Source organism: Rhagoletis pomonella, unplaced genomic scaffold, assembly GCF_013731165.1.
Source record: "Rhagoletis pomonella isolate Grant_MI unplaced genomic scaffold, Rhpom_1.0 Rhpom_scaffold_00002, whole genome shotgun sequence".
In the NCBI taxonomy this organism is placed as follows: domain Eukaryota; kingdom Metazoa; phylum Arthropoda; class Insecta; order Diptera; family Tephritidae; genus Rhagoletis; species Rhagoletis pomonella.
Genome location: NW_023458556.1, coordinates 52,149,174 through 52,174,010, shown reverse-complemented (window position 1 = coordinate 52,174,010; position 24,837 = coordinate 52,149,174). Strand labels below are relative to the sequence as shown.

At 35.9% G+C, this 24,837-nt stretch overlaps 1 protein-coding gene across 1 annotated transcript in view; it reads right to left on the bottom strand.

The window, feature by feature from the left end:
- LOC118753710 (rhophilin-2) overlaps nucleotides 1-24,272 on the bottom strand; it is a 149,765-nt gene extending 125,493 nt beyond the window's left edge. Inside the window, exon 1 of the mRNA XM_036488581.1 lies at nucleotides 23,318-24,272. Within this exon, the coding sequence (XP_036344474.1) occupies nucleotides 23,318-23,410 (93 nt within the window). The 5' untranslated portion in view covers nucleotides 23,411-24,272. The remainder of the gene's footprint in view (nucleotides 1-23,317) is intronic.
- Between the last annotated feature and the right edge of the window lie 565 nt (nucleotides 24,273-24,837).

Here is a 24,837-nt window from a genome sequence, read left to right as displayed (position 1 = left end):
CACCAAGGCAGGCAATGGCAAATCTCCGAGTATGTTTCTGGCAAGAAAAAGCTTCTAATAAAATCAATTTTGCCGCTCAGAGGCGGCGTAAAACTGTGGAAAAGAAGCTCAGCCAAACACTTAGCAAAAAGTGTAACCGCCAAAATATTATTATAGTATTATATGAGAAATTTGTTCCAAGACATACTTTACGGCAAGCTTCAGGTCAACTGCAATGAGCGAGCTTTTACGCCGTGTCCTTAAAAAATATAGAAAGTATAAATCATAGAACTCTTAAAAACCGTACTTTCAAAAATTAATAAGCTGTTGGATTTATTTTCAGTAAATGCCACAGAAGCTGCGTCTAAATACTGAAAAACCAACCAAATAACACTGTGCAACAAGATCAGACGAATAAAAAAGCACAAAAACGTAGTATGGTATTTATGAACGAGGAAGAGCTTCAGAATATTGGACTACCTGTCGTTCCAGTGTAATGAAGTTTGACGAATTTGGCCTCAAGGTGAAGTAAATTATTTGAAAAATCTCGTATAAATCTACATGTACAATAGATGTTGTCTTTAAAGGTGTATAGTAAAATTTAATGGCGTGTGTTTTTGTCGAACATTTTAACCCGCTATTTCTCACTCATATGGGTCGTTTTGGCCCTTGTTTGAGTCGAATCTAGGAGTAATTAAAATTTTCCCTCCTTTCTGTTGATCTGAAATTTGGTACACAGCTTCATTTTTGCCGCCAGTACAATTATATATAATTCAGTACATTGTCAAGATGGCCACCGTTACAAATGGCGGATTAAATATTTTTTTCATTACCTTCTCAATATGGATATCAAATGAAAGGGCTTGATTACCGAAATATAGTACACTATGAAAAAGTTCCAAATCCCAAATTGCCGACACTACGAAATTGCGGATTACATTTTTTTTCTACCCTCAATATGTGTATGAAATGAAAAAGCTTGACAAGTAGAACATAGTGCGTTTAAGTAAACGTTGGCGGATTATAGAGGTTAGACATTCTTTGTATTGAAACTAAAATCTAGGTAGCTAATCAATACAGAAGACTTGGCCAACTTACACGCAATGATCTGGCATTTCATTTGGAACGCCATTTTGGATGAGGAATTTGTTTTTTAAAATGCTACGGCATTTTTTTGGCTGTAGCATAGTGTATGTAATTAGCGTTTTGCAAAAACAATTCTGCAATGAATTTGAAGAAAAGTGTTAGTGAAAAACACACTCACTTATTCGCACAATTTCAAGGCATTAAGTGCCACAAACTGCTTAGACAACAATTTGACTAACAACAACACAAAAAGAGTAACAATAAAAAAACGCTGTAAAGCAAATGTGACTAGCTTTCACAAAATGCAACAAGTTGCAGTAACGAGCTTGCTACTTGCATATGTATACACTATGTACAGTGGCGGTAAAATAAATAGGTATGTATTTGAACAAGTTTGGTCTATTTTGCGTTTGTTTATTTAATGATTATTGTTATATTTTTATGTAAGTATAACTCGCTGTCTAAAAAAAAAACCTTGTAAGTACAAATTCTAAATTTTGCACAAAAATTAGGAAAATTCCACATATTCATCAAAATTTCAAACATTTTAATCAAGATTTTTTGAAAAAATTTTGGTATGCAGTTTTGTAGCCCATTAAATTTTAGTTCAAGAAAGTGCAAGTTTGAAGTAGCTATGACTTTCCATTAATTTTTAGAATTTTTTTTGACGTTGCTACACCTTTTCTTCCCACAACACCACCAGCAAAAATAAAAACAATCAACGGTAAGTCATAGTTACTTCAACCTTGCACTCTATGGGCATAAATTTAATGGGCTACAAAACTGCTTACCAAAATTTTTTTTAAAGTTCTGAAATAAAGTTTGAAATGAACATTTGTTGAAAATCATTGAATTTGCATAAATCTTGCACAAAATTCTTAATTTTTATCTAATTGGTAAGCTCTATGTTCATAAAAAAAAGTATAAACATTAAGGGCCGTTTTCTCAAGTACCGTTTGAAATTTGTCTTCCCTTCAAACACATTTTTTTTTTTCAGAACAAAATTTGAGCTTAAGGGCAGATAAGTTTTAAAACCTACTTGAGAAATGGTCATAAATAAACAAAAGAAAAATAGCCAACACTTATTTAAATATCGCGTTCCTATTTATTTGCCCGTCACCGTATGCAGCAACAATTGGCGATAACTGCGAAAAACAAGTGGCAGCGAGTTTTTCTTGTTGAATTTTTGAACATGAAAAAAGAAAAATGCAATTTCATAGAATAAATATGTACGCCCAAGCACTTTTCTATAACATACCATTTGTATGTATATATTTATATTGCAGTGTATGTTGGTACATGCATTCGTATTTAGGTGTAAATATGTATGCATCTATCTACATATGTGCAAATTTCAAACGCCACATATTTTGTCCAAACACCTGTTTATGGATACGAAATGCAACCTGTTGCTACGAGTATAGTTCGTGCCACACTTTTGAATTGAATTTCATTCATTAGATTAGCGCACTTTGCCGTAGATTCTTGAATGAAATGCCATGTTGGTGTTTATGTACATATGTATATATATACAATGCACATGGGTATATAACTCTGCTGATATTCAATGTAAAGAAAGCTGATCTAGCGCAGAGTTTTCACTAGTTGTAAGCTATATAGCATACATACATAAATATGTATGTGCATATATTTAGCAGCTCAGTGAATCATTAAAAGCCTTTTATAGCCGCAGCGAAATCCATTACCCGCAGTTGATAAACATTATCACAAAAAAAAAAGAAGATAGGCCGAAAATGCACGCTGCCGAACAATTTCATAACATTATCTCCCATATTTGTTATTTGAACAGGTGAAAATTGCTTATATGAGAAATTCGAAATACCATTGCAATGCGGCGATTGTTTTTAACAACAGCTAACTGAGATAAAACTTGGCCTCCTCTATGGACACAATTAGAGGAAAAGTGAACACGCAATTGTTTTTCGTGCGAACTTCTGTACTTTTCTTCGAAATCCGTCATTCTTCAAAATGAGATTAAGATGAGGCTTCTCCATTGCCCACAAGTCCAGTACATATAAGCTCGAATCTTAGCTTATGGTTGGTGTAGAGCGGTGATTCCCAAAGTGGTTCCCCCAGGGGTCTACGTTAGCATGAAAAAATATGCTTTCGATAGTAAAGAATAAAAATGTTGGCTTGGCTTTACCTACCAATGTAGGCAGATAATACACCACTCAAAAAGATTAAAGGAGCACAAAAACTCCACTCTTTTCGGTGGTTTTTGACAAGCTCTATTTCGATGAAAAATGGTCGTATTGAGACTTTTAAAAAACATTTTGAAGCATTAACGTTCTGATTTTCAGATTTCTTATCTTAAAATGTCTAGTTCCTATGGTTCTCCTGTAATCTTGATAGATAGCGCGAAAAAATAATTTTGAAAATTTATTTTTTTTTTGCCTAGGGCTTGAAAAAAAAATTAGTTAGGCCGGAATATGGATGAGATAGCCCTTTATTTAGCTTTAATCTAATTTTTTTAAAACGCCCCTTTATTTTTTTTTAGTGTATTTTGAGGCAGAGATCGCAGGATCACTGAGGAATGAAACGTGCATCTTCCTCCTCACTACAACTCAATTCAAGTGCCATCAATTTTTATTTCCTCTTTTGTGTGTGTTAAAAAGCAAAAGCGTTGAGGATTTGCGCCTCAATATTTACCTCTCGCTCCCATGCAACATAAAATATTACTCCTCATAAAAGAGCGTTCTTATCTAGCTTTCACATAGTTGCCAACTTGGTGCTTTAAGCACTAGATTTAGTGCTTTTTGAAAATTAAAACGCAAAAAAAAAATGCTTAGTGCCTAGTGCCTTTTTAGTGCTTTTTTCTGAACTCAAATTTCTCATAGATAGTTAAACCATAAAATTATTTGAAATATTTAAAGCTGTGGCGGCACTGAATTTACAAGAATCTACAAATTTAAATGTACTAAAATGCAACCATGATTGATAAAAAGCTGAAGTTGCAAACCCACATTCTTGTTAAATTGTATTAGCGTTGAAAATGCTAGCATGCAGGTAAGATAACTATATAACTTTTCTAATTATTTGTACATATTTTGACTGATTACACAGTTCGACAAATTTTGACTTTATTACCACCTGAGTAAAACACATCGTATCTTGTAGATTTTTTGGTGGTGAATCCAAATATTGCCGCAGAATTGTTCTAGCACGTGAGATATCCTAACCTCAAAGTTCCAAAAACGCTTTCATTTCAAAAGCTCTCTGTACAATTTGCATAGCACCGGCTAACTCTGCTCTAAATTTGATGCACCGCTTGCTGGGTTATTTCTCATATATTTTTCTAGATTCGCTCTTTTCTCTGTTGTCAGTTTCTGAATTAAAAGTTTGGCGTAAAGAGTTTTGCGCTTTTAAGGCGGATTCACCGTTCGTATCCGGACTCTTTTTGTTAGTGATTTTATGCGTTCCTTTCCCACTCTGTCTAACTGAGAGCGCCACAAAAATGTGCTGAACACTCTTTGTTCGAATCAAATTGATTTTTATTTTCTGTCCGAACGACTTGATAATTCGGCTTGCCGCGTTCTCCTTTGCATGCGTTTGCAGCGAATTGCATGTATTATTTGCCCTCAAAATCGTATGTAGGCAACAATAGCATCAGCTGTTTGCTTCAGAACAAAATCAAATGTGTCGAATTGAACGACGAACCGTACTTCAGCAATCTTTTCCGGCAAAAATTTTTTGAGAGCAAATAAAAGTGAAGAAAATGCAAATAACGCTAGCGCCCTGATTTTTCGAAATTGAGGTGCTCTTAAAAAATATTACTCCTCAGAGCGAGAGCGTATTTTAATGGCTTTAGGAACTCTGTTTAAGAAAGTCAGCGACTGTTACTTGAAAAACTTACATATTCCATCGGCGAGTTTTGGGAATATGGTAGAAATGTAGCAGCAGGGGGTCCACCGAAAGCAATAAAATTTTGAAAGTGGTCTACTAGAAAAAAAATAGTATGGGAACCTCTGGTATAGAGTGAAATGCAATGACTGATGCGAGATTTTCGGCTGTTTGTTGTTAGTAAAATTTCGTATTAAAGACTGAATACACCTAATGACATTTTGGCGGAAAATTAGAATAATATAATTTTTGGAAAAGTGGCGTGGCCCCGCCCACTTATGATTACAAGAGTACATATATCTGTAACCGCTTCACTGATTTCTCCCAAACTTGGCACAGTTGTTGGTCTTGGTAAAACATGCCAAACGGCTGAAATTTTTAAAACTGAACAAAAATCACGCCCACCACCGATATAACGGTAATTTAGAGAAAAACGAAATCTTCGATAAATCAGTAACTACTGAAGCGAAATTATTCAAAATTGAAGTTTGCAATAAGTATTTGACAGAAATAAGTTTATAGCAAACTTTTTGGAAAATGGGCCTGATACCGCCCTCCTATGACCACAAATGTGTATCTGGGAAACTTCGATTCTTCGACATTTCGAAATTTAACGACTCACAACAATCTCTTAAAAAAAATAAGATTATTATGGAAATTTGGAAAATGGGCGTGGCACCGCCCATTTATGACTAAACCAGTTTATCTTGTTAAGTCTAACTGAACATACCATCGAAGACCTTTAAAACAATTCAAAAGTGCAAAAACAGTTGGAACCGTTGTACCGAACCACTGACACTGATTTCTTCTTGTTTTAAATATGTATTACTAATACCGCACCCTTTATCAAAACTACTCAAAATTTTTCAAAATTCATTTTTTTCCATAAAACAGTTCAAAGTCAAAAAATCTGCTGTAGCTGGAAAAATACTATGAAGACTGTTTTTATTTTACTTGCGTCTCTTGCGCAGCATCGACAGTTTTTTGCCTCTTCTGCACACTTGAGATCTTTTGAGTTGTGCTTGTTTTTGATTTAGGGTTCCATATGTACTGCCGTACACATCTGAATGTACTCAAAGTAAGATTTTCAATTCACTTTTTCTCCACTCCGCAACCCAAAAAGCCATGCCAAAACTTAGCTAGCAAGTTTTAGTGTTTATTTTCTCCATTTTTTTGGGTCTTTGAATAATTATTTCCCAACCAAAACTGCCTAAGCTTAAAACATACATACATACACATGCACTTACGAGTATACGACATCTCTCCTCTGATTTCGTTGGTTTATGCAAATCTCACCAGTATTTCATGATACTGCTGCATATAAATATATGAATATATGTATGTCTATACTTGAATTATATATGTATATTTGCACTAACTCTACGACATTCCTACTCTTAGGTGCTTTGCATTTTTTCACAACCCGTTTTGTTGTTTCTCTTGGCGTGTTTTGCCCGTTTTTTCGAAATCGCTTAATATAACACAACACACTTCCCTATGGTCGTACCTACATACTATTTATATGACGAAGCATTGTTCCACTAGTTTTGTCCACATTTTTCATTATGATAACCCTTTTTTTTTTGTACTTGGCGTTTTGCGTTTTTTAGGTCCAATCGGGAAAGGTGTGTAAAATATGTAAATATGAACAAAAATTTCTCTCAGATAACTATGTTCATTTCTATGCGTGCGGGTCGCCTTCGATGACTTTGTCTAATCATGTAAATTTTCATGGGAGTATTTTATACAAGAAACAATAAAAACTTCAAGATTAATTATAACTTTTTTTTTAACGTCTTTATCTATAGTTATTCTATAAAAAGTTTATACATAGTACATATAAGTATTTTGTGTTTTTTTGTATAAACATATTTATGTATGCGAAAATTTTTCACTTTCATATCGCTAGCTTAGAGCGAAGTCCACTTTACTACTGAAAACTGATATTTTGATACAGGAAAAGAATTAAGGTACATGCATACTTAATTTTGCTTTGTTTTATACACGCGAAATGTTTTATTCAAAGTTTTTCGAATTACTTGAAGATTGGCTATAAGAAGTTCTTTTTCCTCTCCTGCAAAATTTTGTAAAAATGGACTTAACAACTTTTCACTCTAAGCTAGCGATATGTTTAACAAACTAGGTATTTTGGAACATTTATATATTTTAAGGTTTAAGAAAAATAGCCAATAAACGCATATATGTGTGTATGAATGTACATTAGACCGTACCAAGTTACAATTAAATGAGAAAAAGGTTGCCTGAGATTTTTTGCAACTGCCGCCTGTCGAGGCACAATTTTGATGAGATCAATTGCGCCGGCAATCCGGATCAACGTTGCCGTCTGGCTATGCTTAGGCTCGTCCAAGTCAATCAAAATTTAAAGTATTCAACATATTTTTTCTTAGCTAACTTCTCTAGAAAAAATGTTCTAACACAAAATTATGCAGGACGAATAGTTTCGAAGATAATTGCAATTTTATTAAAGAAAAATTATGGATAAGTTGCTAACAATGCAGGAAGATAATAACAATTTTTGTTAGAAAGGCGGTATTTCTGCCTACGAACGAAATATTTAAGGCTGAAATATATTTAATATATTACTTGTTATATATGAAATTCAATTACTTACAAAATAGTTACTTTTTATGGAGAAAACACTCTTATGGTATTTTTTTATAAAATTTTTGGCAAAACCAAATTTCAAACATTTTATTTATTATTATTGTAACGTTAATAGTGACTGTAGACTTAAAAAAAAAAATTAATTTTATCTAATAAAAGTTGTTTTGGTAGAGAATTAAATTTGCGATCGAAGAAAGTTGGGAAAATATTTTTTTTTTTAATTTGATTTACTTGGACAAAAGTTTTCAGATTTTTTAAGAGCATACTAATAAAAATTCTAAAAAATATATTACCACATTCTTGTGTTAACTATAAAAAAAATATTAAAAATCAGAATTTCAGCACATTCATATATGTATGTATTTGTAAATGTTTCTAAAAATTAGCGATCTGCAAAATTTTCTTTTTTAAATATAGCATAAAAAATTCTTAAAATATGAGCCCATTAAATATGTTAAGCGTCATTATAGTTAATGCAAATTGCTAATTTGTTAATAAAGCAAAATTATACGAACAAAAGAGCCAAGGAAGAAAGTTCTAACAACTAACAAATTAATTTTAGAGACGAAAAGAAATTTCGTATAATGAGTTGAAGAACACTCAAATGGTTAAAACTTCTAACACTTAAGTGTCACAATTTGGCAGTAATTGTTGGCATTTTTATTACCTTCTTTCTTTCATTATATTTTTCGTCGTTATTTCTGTTAACAATTTTGTCACGCAACGAAGAATAAAGAGCAAAGAATAATTATGGTAGAAAATAATATAAAATTATAATGTACTCTACACATACGGAAATTTTTTATATTTAGAATCGTCAAAGAAAGGTGGCCAAATGCTGAAGTATTGGCTGTAAAAAGTAACGACACAGTGAAAATTGAATGAAGAAAGAACAATGCACAAACCACATAAATATGTATGCGCACACACATGGTCGTATATAGCCGAAAGTGCCGCAAACAGTTTTGTATGGCAACTTAAAAATTATGAATTAGTGCCAACACAACGGTGCAAAAATTGCTTGGCCCGAAACACCAAACTCAAACCCCAAAAAGAAGATGTTAAACAAAAATTACAGTAATCGTAATCCAACTCAGCGGGGGTAAGCCAAAGAAAATTCGTGCGTTGACTGACTTTATTTGTTATGGTTGTTAACTGCATACACACGAAATTGGGCATCACGTAATTTCAGTTTTTATGTTATCATAATTGTAGTGTGAACTCGTTCAAAGTTAGTTATGCATTTAAGACGCACAACGATTCTCAATAGCCAACAAAAAAAAAAAAAATGAAGCAGATAGTTTCAAAGCAATGCATTGTTTTTCCCAAATCAGACTTACCTACAACCTGCAAATTGAAAAGAAAAGACATGCAGAGCCAAAGTACTAGTACACGAACGAAACTACACGCATACATACATACTTAGTAAAGGCACCGCCGCGGTCAAACGCCCAGAATGCTCCTGAGTAAATTAGTGTCAATAACCGAAATATGGTAGCCAAGCATAAATAAATTAAAAGTCAAGCGGTTGAAATGTTTATAGTCTTAGGTGAGATTGAGTTTAAAGCAGATTTTAGTGTTCAACCAGAATAACCCTGCTGGAAAATAACTAATATCGTCCTTGGTTTGTCTTGTTTGTGAAATCACGTCTGGCATTTGTGTTCAATGCACAAAGGTCCTTCCCTGGCTCTGCTCTTTGATTAGATTAGGCTAGAGGTGTTGATCTTGTCCTTTTGCCAAAAGTTTGCTCAGTGATCCCTACATGTACCCAAACCATCCCGTTCTGTCGACGAATATAGAAAACCTCTCCAGTCAAACTATATTTAAGCTATTCAAAACCTGCGCTCCCACAAAAATCTGAGACTAATTCGTCGGATGTGCGACGGCTTCTTGAATTCCATCTATTCCTCGCCAACAATGCTTAGTTGGGTATCCTCACGAGAAGCCATACGTTCTGTTAAAAAAGCCTCTGTGTTCTTCGTTTATCGCGCGATTACCTGTGTGAACACGATACCCCGCATGTGCCCAAATTAGTCCACCTTGTATTAATAGCTACTCTGCATCATTAGTTATACCATGGAATATAGTATAGATTGACGATGTAATATATTGTGTTAGGCGTTGCGGACTTCACGGTTTAAAAGGAGGGTGATTTTTAAAGACGCGAGCTCCACTATCCTAACCACCTTTGGCGTCAGGCGAACTGAGTAAATAGACCTCAACCTAAAAAAATACTACAGTAGTGCTGAAGTCTAAAGGCACTTATCATGTGAGTTACTTGTAGAACACGCCAGATGCTTTTGCGAACTCAATTTGGGAGTGATTTGGGATGATTGGAATCTCATTATTGCATAGAATGATATTGAATTCCTAGTAACTACTGATGAAGAAGTGAATGACGTAGTTGTGGCCACGGTCGGTCTCCGTTATCTGATGGGTACAGCTTCTTTGTGCCACCCAATTCTGCCTATAATAAAGGCATGGCTTTATTTGAAATCGACGGTCTTTTAGACGTCGAATAGGCAAAGAGAGAAAGCGAACCTGATAGTCATGCATTAAGCTTACTCCATGCCATATCGATTAAAACGGCAATGCAATGGTAAGAAACAAAGCCCATTAGGTATGGGACTTGTAATGTGGATATAAAAGTCCGCGAATGGCGACATTATAACAAAGGCCCTCCTATCGTCCTCATTCTCCTAATATATATAATGTGGGAGCCTAGCTCAATAGATCGGTACAAATTAGGCCGGGTCGATTTGTGGGGAGGCAAAAAAATCGCCCATTGCTCTGTGAAAATCATATTCTAGGGATCAAAATAAGAAACTTTGCCGAAGGAACCATACCTCTAAAACGAATTCTGATGTCCCCCAATTTGGGTCGAACTTTTGGGTAGGGGCAAATTTTGAAAAATCCCACTTTGACCCATTTAGAGTGCTCCAATCGAGTCCAAATGTATGACCGACCCCCACTAACTTTGGAGGCCCGACCCACCGATGCCAGTGGCACACCCCCTGGAACCCCCCTGGGGGTTCACCATACAAACATTTAAAAAAATCGCCGGTTTTGCACTTTACATGAAAAAATCAGAGAAATGCCTATGTTTTTTTCTTTTTGGAGTTTATTTTTCTCTTTAGAAATTTATTTAGTCAGAACATATGTAAATGAAAAAATTAATTTAACTTAGTAATAGAAAAGAAATTAAAAAAAAATTATTAGAAATTAGCGTTTTTACAACCCTTTTAAAACCAAGGCATCACTGTGATGCATTTGCATGTCGTAAACATAGTTGTGTGGGTTTTTTATTCAACCGTTTTAAAAAATGAAGGTATCACTGTGACACAATTGCAAATCGGAAAATTGCTTGTGTGCGTTTTTTAATACACAGCTGCATGTCGTAAACTTACTTGTGTAGTTTTTTTATAGCACCTACTTAAGAAATGAAGGTTGTTTTTACAACCCTTTTTGTGGGTATTTTAAGGCACCTTCTTAAGAAATGCGCGCTTTTTGCAACCATTTTAACAATTAAGGTATCACTGGAATGCACCGCAACCCTTTTAAACAATGAAGGTATCACTGTGACACAATTGCAGATCGTAAAATTGCTTGTGTTGTTTTTTTAAGCCACCACAAGACACAGCAGGTAGAATTGAAATTACCATTTCATTCTTATTACCTCGTCTCGTAGACCATATATAACGCAACAGTTTTTGTGAATGCATTAAGTCGTTGTGAAGAACTCAAAGTGTGAAGTGCTAATTTCAGATAAAAAAATATTTCAAAAAAAATAATAAGTGAAGTGACCATTCCAAATCAAAAAGTTTACAATGAATCCACCACCCTCTCAATCCTCTACACCGCAAGATGAAGCAACTACATCAACAACTATCGAAAACCCAATGAGTCATATACCCAAGCATGATGTTACTGTTTTTGGTGTGTCTACTGATTTAACTGATCTTAATTTACCAACCCATCTGGATATCTTGAGATATTATTTTTACTTAAGCGAACGTGCTAAAACAGAACAAAAAAAGTTTTCCCATAAATCATTCACTATTCAAGTACAAGATAAGTTGATTGGAATTTGGGAAAAACTTGGTATGGAAATAATGCTGAAAAAAAGTGTATTTAATAAATTGAATAAATTGCTTGACAAGTATCAAGAGCAAATCAAGAGAAGAAACAACACCCAACAATTTACAGAGTATGTAAAATCTCTGGAAACAATTTTTTACATTGGAACATGTAAATGCGATTTGAAGGCAGCTCCATGTGCATGCGGCTGGGTTCCCGAACGCCTCAAAGAGTTCATGCACGATCAACATAATCAGAGAAGACTAACAATGGATGCATTTGTGATGGAAACTGAAGAGCAAGGAGCAACGTCTATGTCATCAATGCCAACATACCAAGATCCCGATGATTCAACATACGCACCGCCACCGGTTCAAGAAGATATGGATAGAAGCACAAGTTCACAATACACAGAGAGATACGATTGTTTTAACTTTGCCTTGGTATGTGACAGATTTGGTGTGCCTGACAGAGTAGCATCAGCATTGGGAACCGCTCTTTTGCAAGATTTTAAAATTAAAGATAAGCATGGGAAACCTCTCATCATGGATAAATGGAAAGTTCGCAGAGAAAAAGAGAAATGCAGACAAGAAGTGCTTCGCAAACGGTTAGATGATACCAATTTGTTAGCGTTTTCATTCGATGGCAGAAAAGATGATACTTTAACGATAGATAAAATTGATGAGAAGTATCATACTAGGATGGTAAAAGAACCTCATCTTGTTATTTTGAGAGAACCCAATTCTGAATTGATTGGTTAGGTAAGACTGGAACATGAAACCGCTGAATACAAAACAACCAAATTAAATGGTTTTTTCAACGATAAAAATATATCACTGGATGCATTGCTTTTAAAAAGACCATTGCATTGGTTCGTTTGCCTTCTACACTTCAACGAACTTCCATTTCGGCATTTGTTTGAAGCTTTGGATAAATCAACCAGCACTGGACCAAGATCGGCAACCGGAAAACTGAGCCGTCAAATCGAAACTTGTGAAACTCTTCCGGTAAGTTATTGCTATCACTCATTTATTATAATTGTCAACCATTTTTAATTATTTTATTATTATGTATTTTCAGGTGGTGGACGGCTTCCAGAAAATTGAGTTGCAAAATATGCCCCCTGCTCCAGAAAAAATTGAATTTTCCACCGATTCGAAGTACTTATACGACATGGCCCATGCAATTTCTAGCGGCGTGGTTCCGGTGGATCTGGCTAACATCAAACCAGGGAAAATTGTACATTCTCGGTGGCTCACCAAGGCTGCTAGATTATTGCGATTATATGTGACAACGGAAAATCCAGATGCAAATTTAAGAATTCTGGTTGAATTTATAATTAAATGTTATGTGCCAATGTACTTCAATATCAAGTATTACAGCTCTGTCGTGTACGGCAGTGCATTATTTTTCAAGTTCATTGGTTGGTCACGATTTCTAGAACCTCGTTTACGCAAAATTGTCAATCAAGTAATTAAAGATAATTCATATTATGCGCATTCGGAAAATATCTTGTTATCAATGTTGTTTGATGATAGCAAAGAAAAGCGCGACTGTGCCATCAAGAAAATTCTACGCTATCGAACCGATGTTGACGAGCCAATGGAACTTAGAGTTTATAAAAAACCAGATATAAACTTTAATTGCACAAGTTATACGGAAATGATCAATTTGAATGATATAAATATCGTATTTGAACCACCATTCACGCGAAGCATTCCGTACGATACATTGAAAGAATATTTAAATCAAGATGATCCACCGTTTAATGATCCAAAAATTCCATCACACATACAAGGAACGGAACGACATGTTCAATTGCTAGCTAGCGTTTCCAAACGGGTTATACCGGAAAATGTAGAGGCTGTTATGGCGACGACATTAGAGAGCCGTGCGAAATTGCCCAGACTTGAAAGTAAAAAAGACTTCAAACAATAATTTTTTTTAGTTTCTTTTCTATAACTCACTTAAATTAATTTTTTAATTTACATATGTTCTGACTAAATAAATTTCTTAAGAGAAAAAATAGATATTATTATAAATAAATAATAAATATTATTATAAATAAATAAATAAAAATAAAGAAAAAACATAGCCATTTAGCTGATGTTTTCATGTAAAGGCCAAAAATGGTGATTTTTTGAAATGATCCCCCAGGGGAGTTCCAGGGGGTGTGCCACTGGCATGGGTGGATCGGCCGTCCAAAGTTAGTGGGGGTCGGTCATACATTTGGACTCGATTGGAGCACTCTAAATGGGTCAAAGTGGGATTTTTCAAAATTTGCCCCTACCCAAAAGTTCGACCCAAATTGGGGGACATCAGAATTCGTTTTAGAGGTATGGTTCCTTCGGCAAAGTTTCTTATTTTGATCCCTAGAATACGATTTTCACAGAGCAATGAGCGATTTTTAAATCGACCCGCCCTAGTACACATATTACTAATTTTATAAATATTTCGCTCAGACATATTAGATTTGATAGGCGAGTGTGGAAAGTCCAAACTTCCATTCGGAGACATTCGGAGTTCCTTTTTTCAAGGAGAAAAAATGAGTGATCAAGAATGTGGAGGTCATGAGTTTCACCGCGACCATAATGACTTTGATACCTCACAATTTTCTCGTTTTGTCCAGCTCAGACGCATTAAATGAAACGAAATAAATAAACACGCTTACACTATTGCTAAATCTTTGGCCGAGCTTCTCCTTCGATTTACGGTGTGTGTTTTACGCCACCTCTGAACGGAAATTGAAGTTTATGAAAGTAGTTTTCGGTGCAAAAAGACATTCGAAGGACAGTCATTGCCTGCCGGAGAGCGACCGCTATTTAGAAAAAAAAGAGAAATTTAATTTTTCTTTTTTAATATTGCTTTTCCCATGGATTGAACCTTGGTCACAAGGAATGGTAGTACGCCTCACTTGGCTACAGCCGCTTAGACTCGTTAATCTCAGCCAAAACCGATGTGACCTAATAGCTTTTTATTGTTGTTATAGGCCTCGAATTGTTTTTTCGAACCAAAGAGAATTATTGCTATACAACTTTGTATTTGCCCTCAAAACATTTTTGGGTGCTAAAGTACGGTTCACCGAACAGGTCGTAAGTATTTGGTGTCCTCTTTATAAGGCTGTTAGGGGAACGAGAAGTAGTTCGTCTTAGCGACTAAAACCTCGATGTGCAAAGTTCTAAGAACTTTCTAGCTAATGGCGGAGAGCCTGCTGTGAAAATAGCTAAGTAGGTGAGCAAAACGGTCAACTTAAATTCTTATAGGAGACTCGATGCCTTGCAGTTGGAATAAATAAACAAACTTCAGTTATTTTTTGTCGCAAAAGTTGGGAGCGTAACTAGTTCGAATCGCCTTATCACTTTCTCTTTGGTTATCCACTTTTTCGAATCTAAGCCTCACGCTTCTCGTCTCTAAATTTATGTACACCTTTGAGTAGGTCTACATATGTATATGGCGCATTTCAGCAATTTATTATTGGCACACAACGTTTGCCCTGTCGATTTGGTTCTGAGATCGTTAGATGCCAAATTTCCTGCAGGGCATGCTTCTATATCTAATTACACTTAAATATCAGGGTGCTCTGCTTTGATGGCTTGACACATAAAATGCGGGAAACGTAGTCATAACTTTATTCATTATTTTTCTCTCGACCAATTTAACTACCAAAAGGCGCACGCACAATGACGCAGTTTGACTTTACACGCAAGGGTCAATGAATCTTGTACATATTTCAATGTATTTAGTTCGTCGCTTGGCAGCAACGCCAACACTAAGTGCGTCGTCGAGAGTAATGATGAGGTGCCTACGTAAATTTAACTTCCTTCTAGCAAACTGTCTTTCTAGCACCACTGTGTTTTTTTTTCAGAGCCTTTGTACCATTTTTTTATAAGCTACTGCTATTATGGCCGCAGCCGTAACCGTGACAATGAATGAGTTCTGTAGGTGCTCATTGGCCGTCAAGTTGCTTCGACATTCGGAAAGAACTTCATCACTTCCACGTACATAGCTGACTTTGATGGCATTTCCTTTTTTTCTGCAAATGCGATTCTTTTCACTTGCCACTCTCTATGTTTCGCATGCATTTATGGCCGGATACATATTTATTGTCAGTTGAATGTGAAGTGAAGAAATAAAACAATTAAATTGAAAGCCGCGAAGAAACAAGAAATGCAAATTTTTAGCTTAATGAATAATACAATTAGTTTGGGGTGGTGTCTTACCGGCAATTGATCGTGCGAGACTGGCACTTGTTAAACATCACCCATGCGGTGGGCATAAATAAATGATTTTCAACATAAAAATACTGGTCTAGGAGTATAATTTACAAGCGGATAATTTTGTTTTCGTGTTCTTATGTGTATGTATGTACATTCTTGCGAAAATGCAAACATATTTGTACACACATACATACACTGTTAGTTCTTTTTTTTTGGTTACTTGCCTGATGTCTCGTTTCGCTTGGTTTGTACTGAAACATTAGTTCCATCACTGTAAATGAGGGAAAATTTTAACATCTTTCCGCGAAATTATTTTTCTTTCTTTTTTTGCAAGATCGACAATAAAGTACAATTCTTAATTAACATAAAATTCTTGAAAAACGAATAATATTGTTTCCACTTGAAGACACTTGGTTCCAGTTGAAGACACTACATTTATGTACACGAATGTGCTTTTTTTATTTGGGTATCAAACACGCGGCTCAGGGTGGAGTGATTTTGCCACTTCGGTGGCTTACCACTCTCAACTCCGTACTGATTAAGCTCAAACAGTGAGGAGGTGAAAGTAGTGGCCTATGCCGATGATGTGATTATTTTAGCAACCGGTGAGCAGCAAAATAGATGGAGGTCTAGTTAGGCCGACGAGCTTAGCACTCAACCCAGAGTAAATAGAATTAATACTCTTTACGGTGAGGAATAAAGTCCCCAGCTTTATATTGGCAAAGTTGAATGGCCGATTTCTACCATTACAATTGTTTAGAGGGTAAGAGGAGGGGAGCAGAGAGAAATAAGTCGAGCGTTGCTTTTTGTTCTTGCAAGCTGCTTTTCTGGTGGACAGCCTTAGGATCCAATCAAATCATGAAAAATTAGATAGAGCTCAGATATCGCATGTGCAATGACATCTTGCAAGCCTATTTTCTATAGACATACGTAGAATTCCGCATAGGTAGGAATGAAATTTCTCGATCGATTCCCAAAAAAGACAGGACACTAATTATACACGACTTGAAAAAGAATAGCATAGGTTCTTCGGAGGCCACTTCCCGTCGAGAGTCGAATGGAATGTGGATTATAATACCTCCGCCTGGATACATTAACTGGTTTTCTGAATCCCTGGATGTCGAAAGATCAATTAATCTGTCTGACTTTGCAAGTGATTTTCAAGCAGAAAGTATTTGCTCTACCCGAAAGCTGTCGCCTTTTAAACCGCTGTATCTTACACCACTGTCAAGGCAAGTCATTTACACTTTGCAAAAGGGTAAGCGCCAAAGTATTATTATTATTTCAAATGCACCAATAGTCGTAGGGGTTTTAATTTAAATTGTATTCGAAGTTTGCCAATGGCTTTTGGAAAGTGAGCAACATCTAGCCGCCATTTTGGTATGGTCATGTAGGCCAAATGAATAATATTTAGCAACTTTCATGCTTCAGTTGGTGGAGCACCAACCACACTGTCCACTCAATGTTAGAGATGCAACCGATCCGAGCTACATATGTTGAAGCCTTTATTTAGGGCTGTGAGCTCATTCAATAGAAGTTGTGAGCATTAATTATTAAAAGTATTTTGTACATCCATTTGACGAAAAGACCTTAAAACTGTCAACTTTGAGGAATATTTGACCTTAACCACGAAAAATGTTTTCCTGCATTGAAAAAATTCGGCAAAGAAAGGGTTAAGGCTAGCTTAGCTCAGATCTTCTCGTCTGCACTATAAGGTGGTTGGTCTGCGATAAAATATTCAAGAGGACAGAAAGCTTAGATGGTTTTTTAGTTCCAAGAGATGATTTCAGTTGTAGCCTAGCTCGGCTCAACCCTCCAGTTCTATGACAGCCATGTTACATAATCATTACATAACGCGTTACATAAAGCTTTCCAAATAAAAATCTAAGGACTGAGACTCTCCACGAAACGTCTTCTCCGCCCGAGACCTCAATTACACCACGATGAAGCAGATCACCATCATGGACAGGCAAAATCGAATTTTAAGGAACCACAAGTCACGGACATGATTTGAAAAAGTCTAAAAAATAAATAAATAAAATTTCCTTAAATAGGCAATAATATTTAAGCGGGATTGATGGTAACCAATAGCTTTTAAATCTTAAAGACCTTAATTCAATAAAAAAGTTTAAATTTTAACCGCAAAATGCATTTTAATGTTGTTATGATTTTTTTGTGACTGGCTTTTATAACCTGTTTAGAGGTACGCATCCAACATATACCTTCATGCCTATGTATGTATGTATATGTGTATTTACACGCGTGTACAAATGTATGTGCATGCACAAATATGCTTTTTACATACGTAGGTGCATCAAATCTGTAAATACCCCAAAATCATTCATTCGATCAACGAACGGACGAGAAACCGCAGCGTCAAAGAGCATTAATCGTACGTCAGATCAAAATCATTTGCAGCCGAACAAAATAGGTAAAATTAAAAGTAACCAATGTACAATGCGTACATACGAGTTTTTATACATATATACAAACTTGCGAGTATATATAGTATAGATACTCATAAATGCGTACTTTAAATAGACGTATAACATACATAAGTACATATCGTCGTTTAAAGTACAAAACCGCGTATCGTGGTTCTGTATAACCTTCTAACTGACATTTGTGTCAAAAAAGATACATATATCGATACATAAATATAAGTAGAAGAGATAATTAGGGATAAAAGGGAGAACCGTTTTGAAAAAAGACAAGTTTTGCTCTCTCGTTACATTTTCTTGATACGCGGTTTTGTACTTTAAACGACGATATGTATATGTATATTAGGGTGATTCAGAAACAAACTTTTTTTTCCTCGGAACTATGCTCAAAAGTTTCGTTTAGACGCCAAAATAAGTCTCAGAAAATATGAGCCCTTAATATTAATATTAAGAATATCCGTATCGCACTTTTCGAATTCCCATAAGAATAACACAGGAAAATTTTTATTTTTTTTTTGTTTAATACTGATTTTTATATTTACTGTAAAGGTCTCTCTAAATACAGATCTGAAGCCATTTTTCATTAAGTCAACTCGATCAAAAGTTATTCGAGGTCAAAGTCGAATTCACCATTCTTTCAAATTTGACATCTTGACCGAGTTGACTTTTCGAAAAATTACTTGAGAATTTTTTGTAGAGCGTTCGATTCTCTACAAAAATACTCCAAGGCCTTTACAGTACTACATATCGTGCGTTAAATATCAAAACCAGATTTAAAAAAAAAAAAAAAAAATTAAAAATGTTTCCTGTGTTATTCTTATGGGAAATAGAAAAGTGCGATGCGGACATTCTTAATATTAATATTAAGGGCTAATATTTTCAGAGACTTATTTTGGCGTCTAAACAAAACTTTTGAGCAAAAAAAATTTCTGAATCACCCTAATGTATGTATATATACATAAACCTATTAGTATATATGTATGTACGTATTTCCCAATGTGAATGTTGTATACAATCACAAAGACTGGTTTTATATTCGGAAGAGATAAAAAGACCCCACAGACTGGCTGGCGTACAAACAAGCTGCCGCTGATATAAACTGAAATGAATTTTTAAAAACAAAACGCGTTTATGGCAGAAAAATAGTGAGTGGCACCTCAATTTTTTACCAAAAACTTGAACCGCCTGCTGCTATTTATACCCAATGTGTAGAAAATGTGAAGTTAGTTGTAAGTCTAGTGAGTGAATACTTTTGATATTCCTTTACCATTCATTACTTTTATGCACACTAAAGTTAAGTGAAAGGGAAAGTACTATATGTATGCGTTACTTTTACGTTGAACTAAAGCATTTTCCCAAGGTTTAATATAGGCAATTAAAAAATCACTCTTAAACGTTAAAACTGGAAACGTTATTTAGAACACAGTCAAATCGTACACTTTTGCGGATTTCGCAATAAATAAACACGCGAACGAGATGGCAATGTGAGCTTTTCGCCATTGGCAACAATCTTAAATTAAATGGAACCATTGAAATCAAGTTTTTTAGGTGTAATGACTTTCGGTATATTTATAAGCAAAGTATAAAAGAAAGCATAGAAAAGTTAGCGCTGGAAGTAATTTTTGAACAGGAGCTCTTACATCTAACCATATAGCAGGCGGCTAAAAGGACTCTAATAATAGTATTTGAAAAGAGGGTCAGTATAGAAGTGTGTAGAGAGGCAGCATGGAGTACCTACATTTTGGAAAAACGACTACAGATGAATACTCTACACAGGTACACAGACGGCTCGAAAACACCCGAAGGCATAGAGGCTGGAATCTATGGCCCCAGGGTTAGCATATCATTCGCCAACAGTCTGTGTGCGGAGATAAATCGGAGTAGGAACTATGGCAATGAGAGATTCGTCCTCCTCAGTGATAACCAGGCGCATAGAGGGACTTAACTCTCTTGCAATTTACAAAAGCATCCTTTTACAAGGGTTCCAGGTGGTCACATGGGAATTGAGGGTAACGAGATAGCGAACAGACTAGCCAGGGAAAAGGCGGCTACAATTCCAAGTTGGGCCTAAGCCCCACATGGAAATAGGTCCAAATATAATCAGAGAAGAACTCAGGAGGGGGACAAAAACAATAAAATAATAGCACTGGCGCTGCCCAACTGGGTTACGTCAGGCTAGGTGCTTACACGGGGGATACAATTTAAGCAGATTCCAACGTCTAATCAATCTTCCCAAAGAGTATATAAGGATTGTCACTGTTACAGGACACTTCAGGCTGTGGGTCAATTACATAAATTTGGTCATGTCGACAAGTCGACTTTGAAAATATTTTAAACTATGCTCTGTTACCTTGGGTACGAAAACAAATCGGAAAGAATCATTGGATGTTTCAACTTCATTTATTGGCATCAATGACCACCATATTCGCCGGACTTAAACCTAATGGATTTTTCCATATGATCCATTCTCGAGGTCAAATTATCAACTAAAAAATATGAGACAGTAGATTGCTCTTCGCCTGCCTGTGAAGCCTTCCCGGCCAGACTCGATGCTATTATCCGGGCTAAAGATGGCTACATCGAACAGTAAAATTTGGCGTGTTTTTATGATGAACTGATGATTGTAAAAAATAAATCAAAATAGAAAAACCGATAGGATTTATATTGGTAACATTCCGACCGCCTAAGCCTGCTTATGTAAGTCCGAAGGCCAAACGATGAGTCGATTCAATATCTTGTGGCAGCAGAGCTAGCAATACTCTTCAAAAAACCGATATTTTCAAGCTGTTGGACCACATCTCCCGCTCCTTAAGTGTTTTCTTTTATAAGAAGAACAAATCCGAAATGCGTGAGTGCGAGGAGGTTGAAGTGTTGGCCAATAGGAAAAACGGCTGAAAATATTATCAAAAAGTTTGGCGTCTTAAGGAGATTCCTATACGCTGCGATGCCTTTTGGAGCTGCTAGGTAGCTAAAGAAGTTTCAGACAGGGCGACTATCTAGCGTAAGATCCCTTTAATCCGACGCTGGAGAACATAATAAGAGCTAAAGAACTGAATCGCTCAGGCACCATTTTTTATAAAGCGTGAAATTACTGGCTTATGCCAAGTTCATCGGCTACAACAACCGTACCGTTTGTTTTGTCTTTCCAAAAATCGGGACAAGACGATTCGTCTTAGACGAAGTATATTCTGTTATCAAGCAAACAACCAGCACATTCTACCCTCCGCACTAATATAAATGTTGACAGTTGCAATTTGAAGCAGCTACTTAGAGTACTTTGATTTATTTTGAACCAACATGAACGCTGTGGGTAATGCCAGACAAGAAATCCAACGGAGAACTACTTTCACCAACAAGTGCTACTTTGGACTGAGTATGCAGTTGAGAAGTAAGGTACCCTCTCTGCGTACAAAAATCACACTTCATAAGTCACTCATGCCGTGCTCAAACGTAGGAAATCATAGCCGAAGCGAAGAGGCGGCCATTGGAGTATTCGAGCCAAAGATTTCGTGGAAGATGTACTTACATGCCCTTGGGCGTTGGTAAAAGTAGCTCCGTTGGCCCTGAAAGTATTCAGTGCGATATCCGCTGGTGGTAGCAGAGAAGGAGGATGGGGTTATCTGCAATGGAAATACTAGGCGAAGAAAGACTTGGCTTCACTTGGTATTTCCAATTAGCATGACTTGGCAAAGAAAAGAAATTACTGACGTTTTTTACCGGACGCGGCCAAAATCGCTTACACCGTTACCGCGACAAAACAACAACAAAACATTTTAAACATAGTTGCAGCGTATCATTAAAAATAATTCGAAACTTGTGTATGTGCCTCTATAACTTTTGTTAAATGTAAAGTATCACAATGTTCTGAGAACAAGTTTACGAAAAATTTTTTTGCGTAAGGTTTTCACTATAAATAAACGTACGCTGCGTAATGGCTATTATGTAAGTAAACATACACGCTTATCAGGTTATCTGGTTAAAAATAATTTTTCTGTAGTGTATTTTATTGTTGTAAACTGAATAAGAAATATAACCACATAACCAGATAGATAACCTGATAACCAGGCAAGTGTGAACAACCACATTATTAATTTGATTCTATTCATCTTTCAACTTTTGAGTATATATTTTTAAAAGACTTTTAACATTGAGGATACTATCAATTCGTCGAATATTTTTTATATATGTAGTATGTAAGAGTATGTTACCGGATAACTTTAGAACGCGTTAACCGTTTTCGATAATTCTTTTTTAACGGAAATACGGCAACTCAAGGGTTCAAAGTTCAAGTTCGAATTAGAGATGGGCACGGGACTAAATATTTAGTCCCGATCCCGCCCATTCCGAAATTCAATTTTTAAGTCCCGAACCCGTCCATCCCGACGTTTTTCAGAATTGTACTGCGGGTCCCTTGGGTCCCGAAATCTATGACTAAGGCAAATGCACATGTATTTCAAATTAATTTTAAATAATTAAAGATCTGACATCTTCCGATTATTATGTTTTGCTTTGCTGTTCGTTTCCGCCCCAATAAAACATAAAAAGTGCATATTTCACACATCGTTTTAAAAGAAGATTTTCCGAATTTGCTGAGGTTGCGGTTTTATCTGGAGTGTCGGGAAAGGATTTTGGTCCCGTCCCGCCCGTAAAAATTCACAGACCTTCGCGATACCGCCCATCCCGGCCAAGTTAAAATCAGTACCGTGGGTCCCGCGGTTCCCGATATCCCGCGCCCATCTCTAGTTCGAATCATTGGATCGTAAGCAAGCTAAGGGTACTCCAAAATTTTTTTTTTTCAGACTTTGTACATTCAATATGATTAATGTACAGTAATGCCTAAGTACTGACAACAAGTTTTACTACATACATACATACTCTTCCTTTACATAGCTATTTAATTGGGATGCCAAAAAATTGCAACTATGTACGAAGAAAAATTCCTTTACACTAAATCCTATATGTACATAGCTCTATAACATTCGAATACATATACAATAGATTGTATCGCCAATAATGAAAAGTGAAACTCACCCGTACGAAACTAAACGATAAATTGGCATCTGAGCTGCTGCTATCGCCGCTGCTGTTGGCCGTATCGGCGGTGCTGGTCGATGTGGTATCCATGTTGTTGCTGTTTGTATGTATGTATGTATGTGTTTTTCTTTTTTGTTTCTTACGTCTTTATTATTATGCTCCCGGTATTGATGGAGATGCTGTTAGCTATTCACCACCGTTGTTCTGCTGGTGCTGGTGCTGGTGGAGTACACCAACAATCATTCAATACAAAATATTCGCGTGCAGATAACTTCGCGTAGTTTATTTTTTTAGGTATTTATCTTATTTCTTCGTTGTTTTTGTGCGAAAGCGCAGATACTAACCTCAAAGTTCCGCAATGGACGGTGGTTTTTCACTCTCACTCGCGCACCTGTTCACGTCTTCCTCGTTTTAACTGTACATATGCACTCGTATGAGTAGTTGCATGCACCACTCTATGTACGTATGTATGTATGTATGCGTAGAAGATGTAAGTTTACATATGTATTCACTTTCAGCATGCTGCACAACAGTTAAAAATCAAAAGCGTTTTTCTTGCTTTGAATCATTGAGAGAAAAACCGATAGCTTCTTGTTGTTTTCTGCACTAAAAATTCACTTAATTCTAGTTTTCAATTTGCACCAAATATCATTATTTATTTTCAATGTTTTTTTTTTCATTTTTAAAAATTCCTTTCTTTTTCAATTTCTCATGCACACTCTAAATTTTTGCTTTAATTAATTTTAAAAGATTTACAAGCATACATCCAAACAGTTGTTGCAGCAGCGGAAACACACACGCAAGGAACTAAACACGATCGCATGCGTGAGACTTGTTGATTAAATGTCGGCTAACTTGTTTTATGATTTGTTATTTGGTTCCGAATTGAATGGGCAACAGCATCACTTCATGTTTTTGATTATAAATATTTTATGATTTTGTTTTTATTATCACATCTGAAAGAATAAGGAAAATTGTTTTATAAATTAGCAAATACCAAAATTTGGGTACCAAATTATTTATAGAATTCAAATTTAATTGGCATCATACTTTTTAAGAAATCATTAAAAAAAATTAACAATCTCTATTGATCTATTTTTAAAGTTATTCAAGGCCAAACCTAGTAGATATCCCATGCACAGAAACGCTCCTGCTCTGAAAATATTCAACGCGGGCCGCGATGCTGGTAACAGAGGAAGAGGAAGGCCTCCTCTGCGTTGGAAAGACTAGGTGGAGAAGGACTTGGCTTCACTTGGCATTTCCAATTAGCGTCAGTTAGCACAGAAGAGAAATGACTGGTGTGCTGTTTTGGACCCGGCCAAAATCGCTTAGGCTGTTACAGCGCCAATAAAGAAGAAGAAGAAGAGCCTCTTTAGTTTTCAGGTTTTGTTTTGTGGAATTTAGATTTTTTCTAGCGGGTTTTTATAAAAATCTGGATTTTTACTCGAAAATAGTTGGCAGCGCTGGACATCGGTCACGCCATAGTTGTTCTTACAGCAGGTGGCCCACATTTTAAA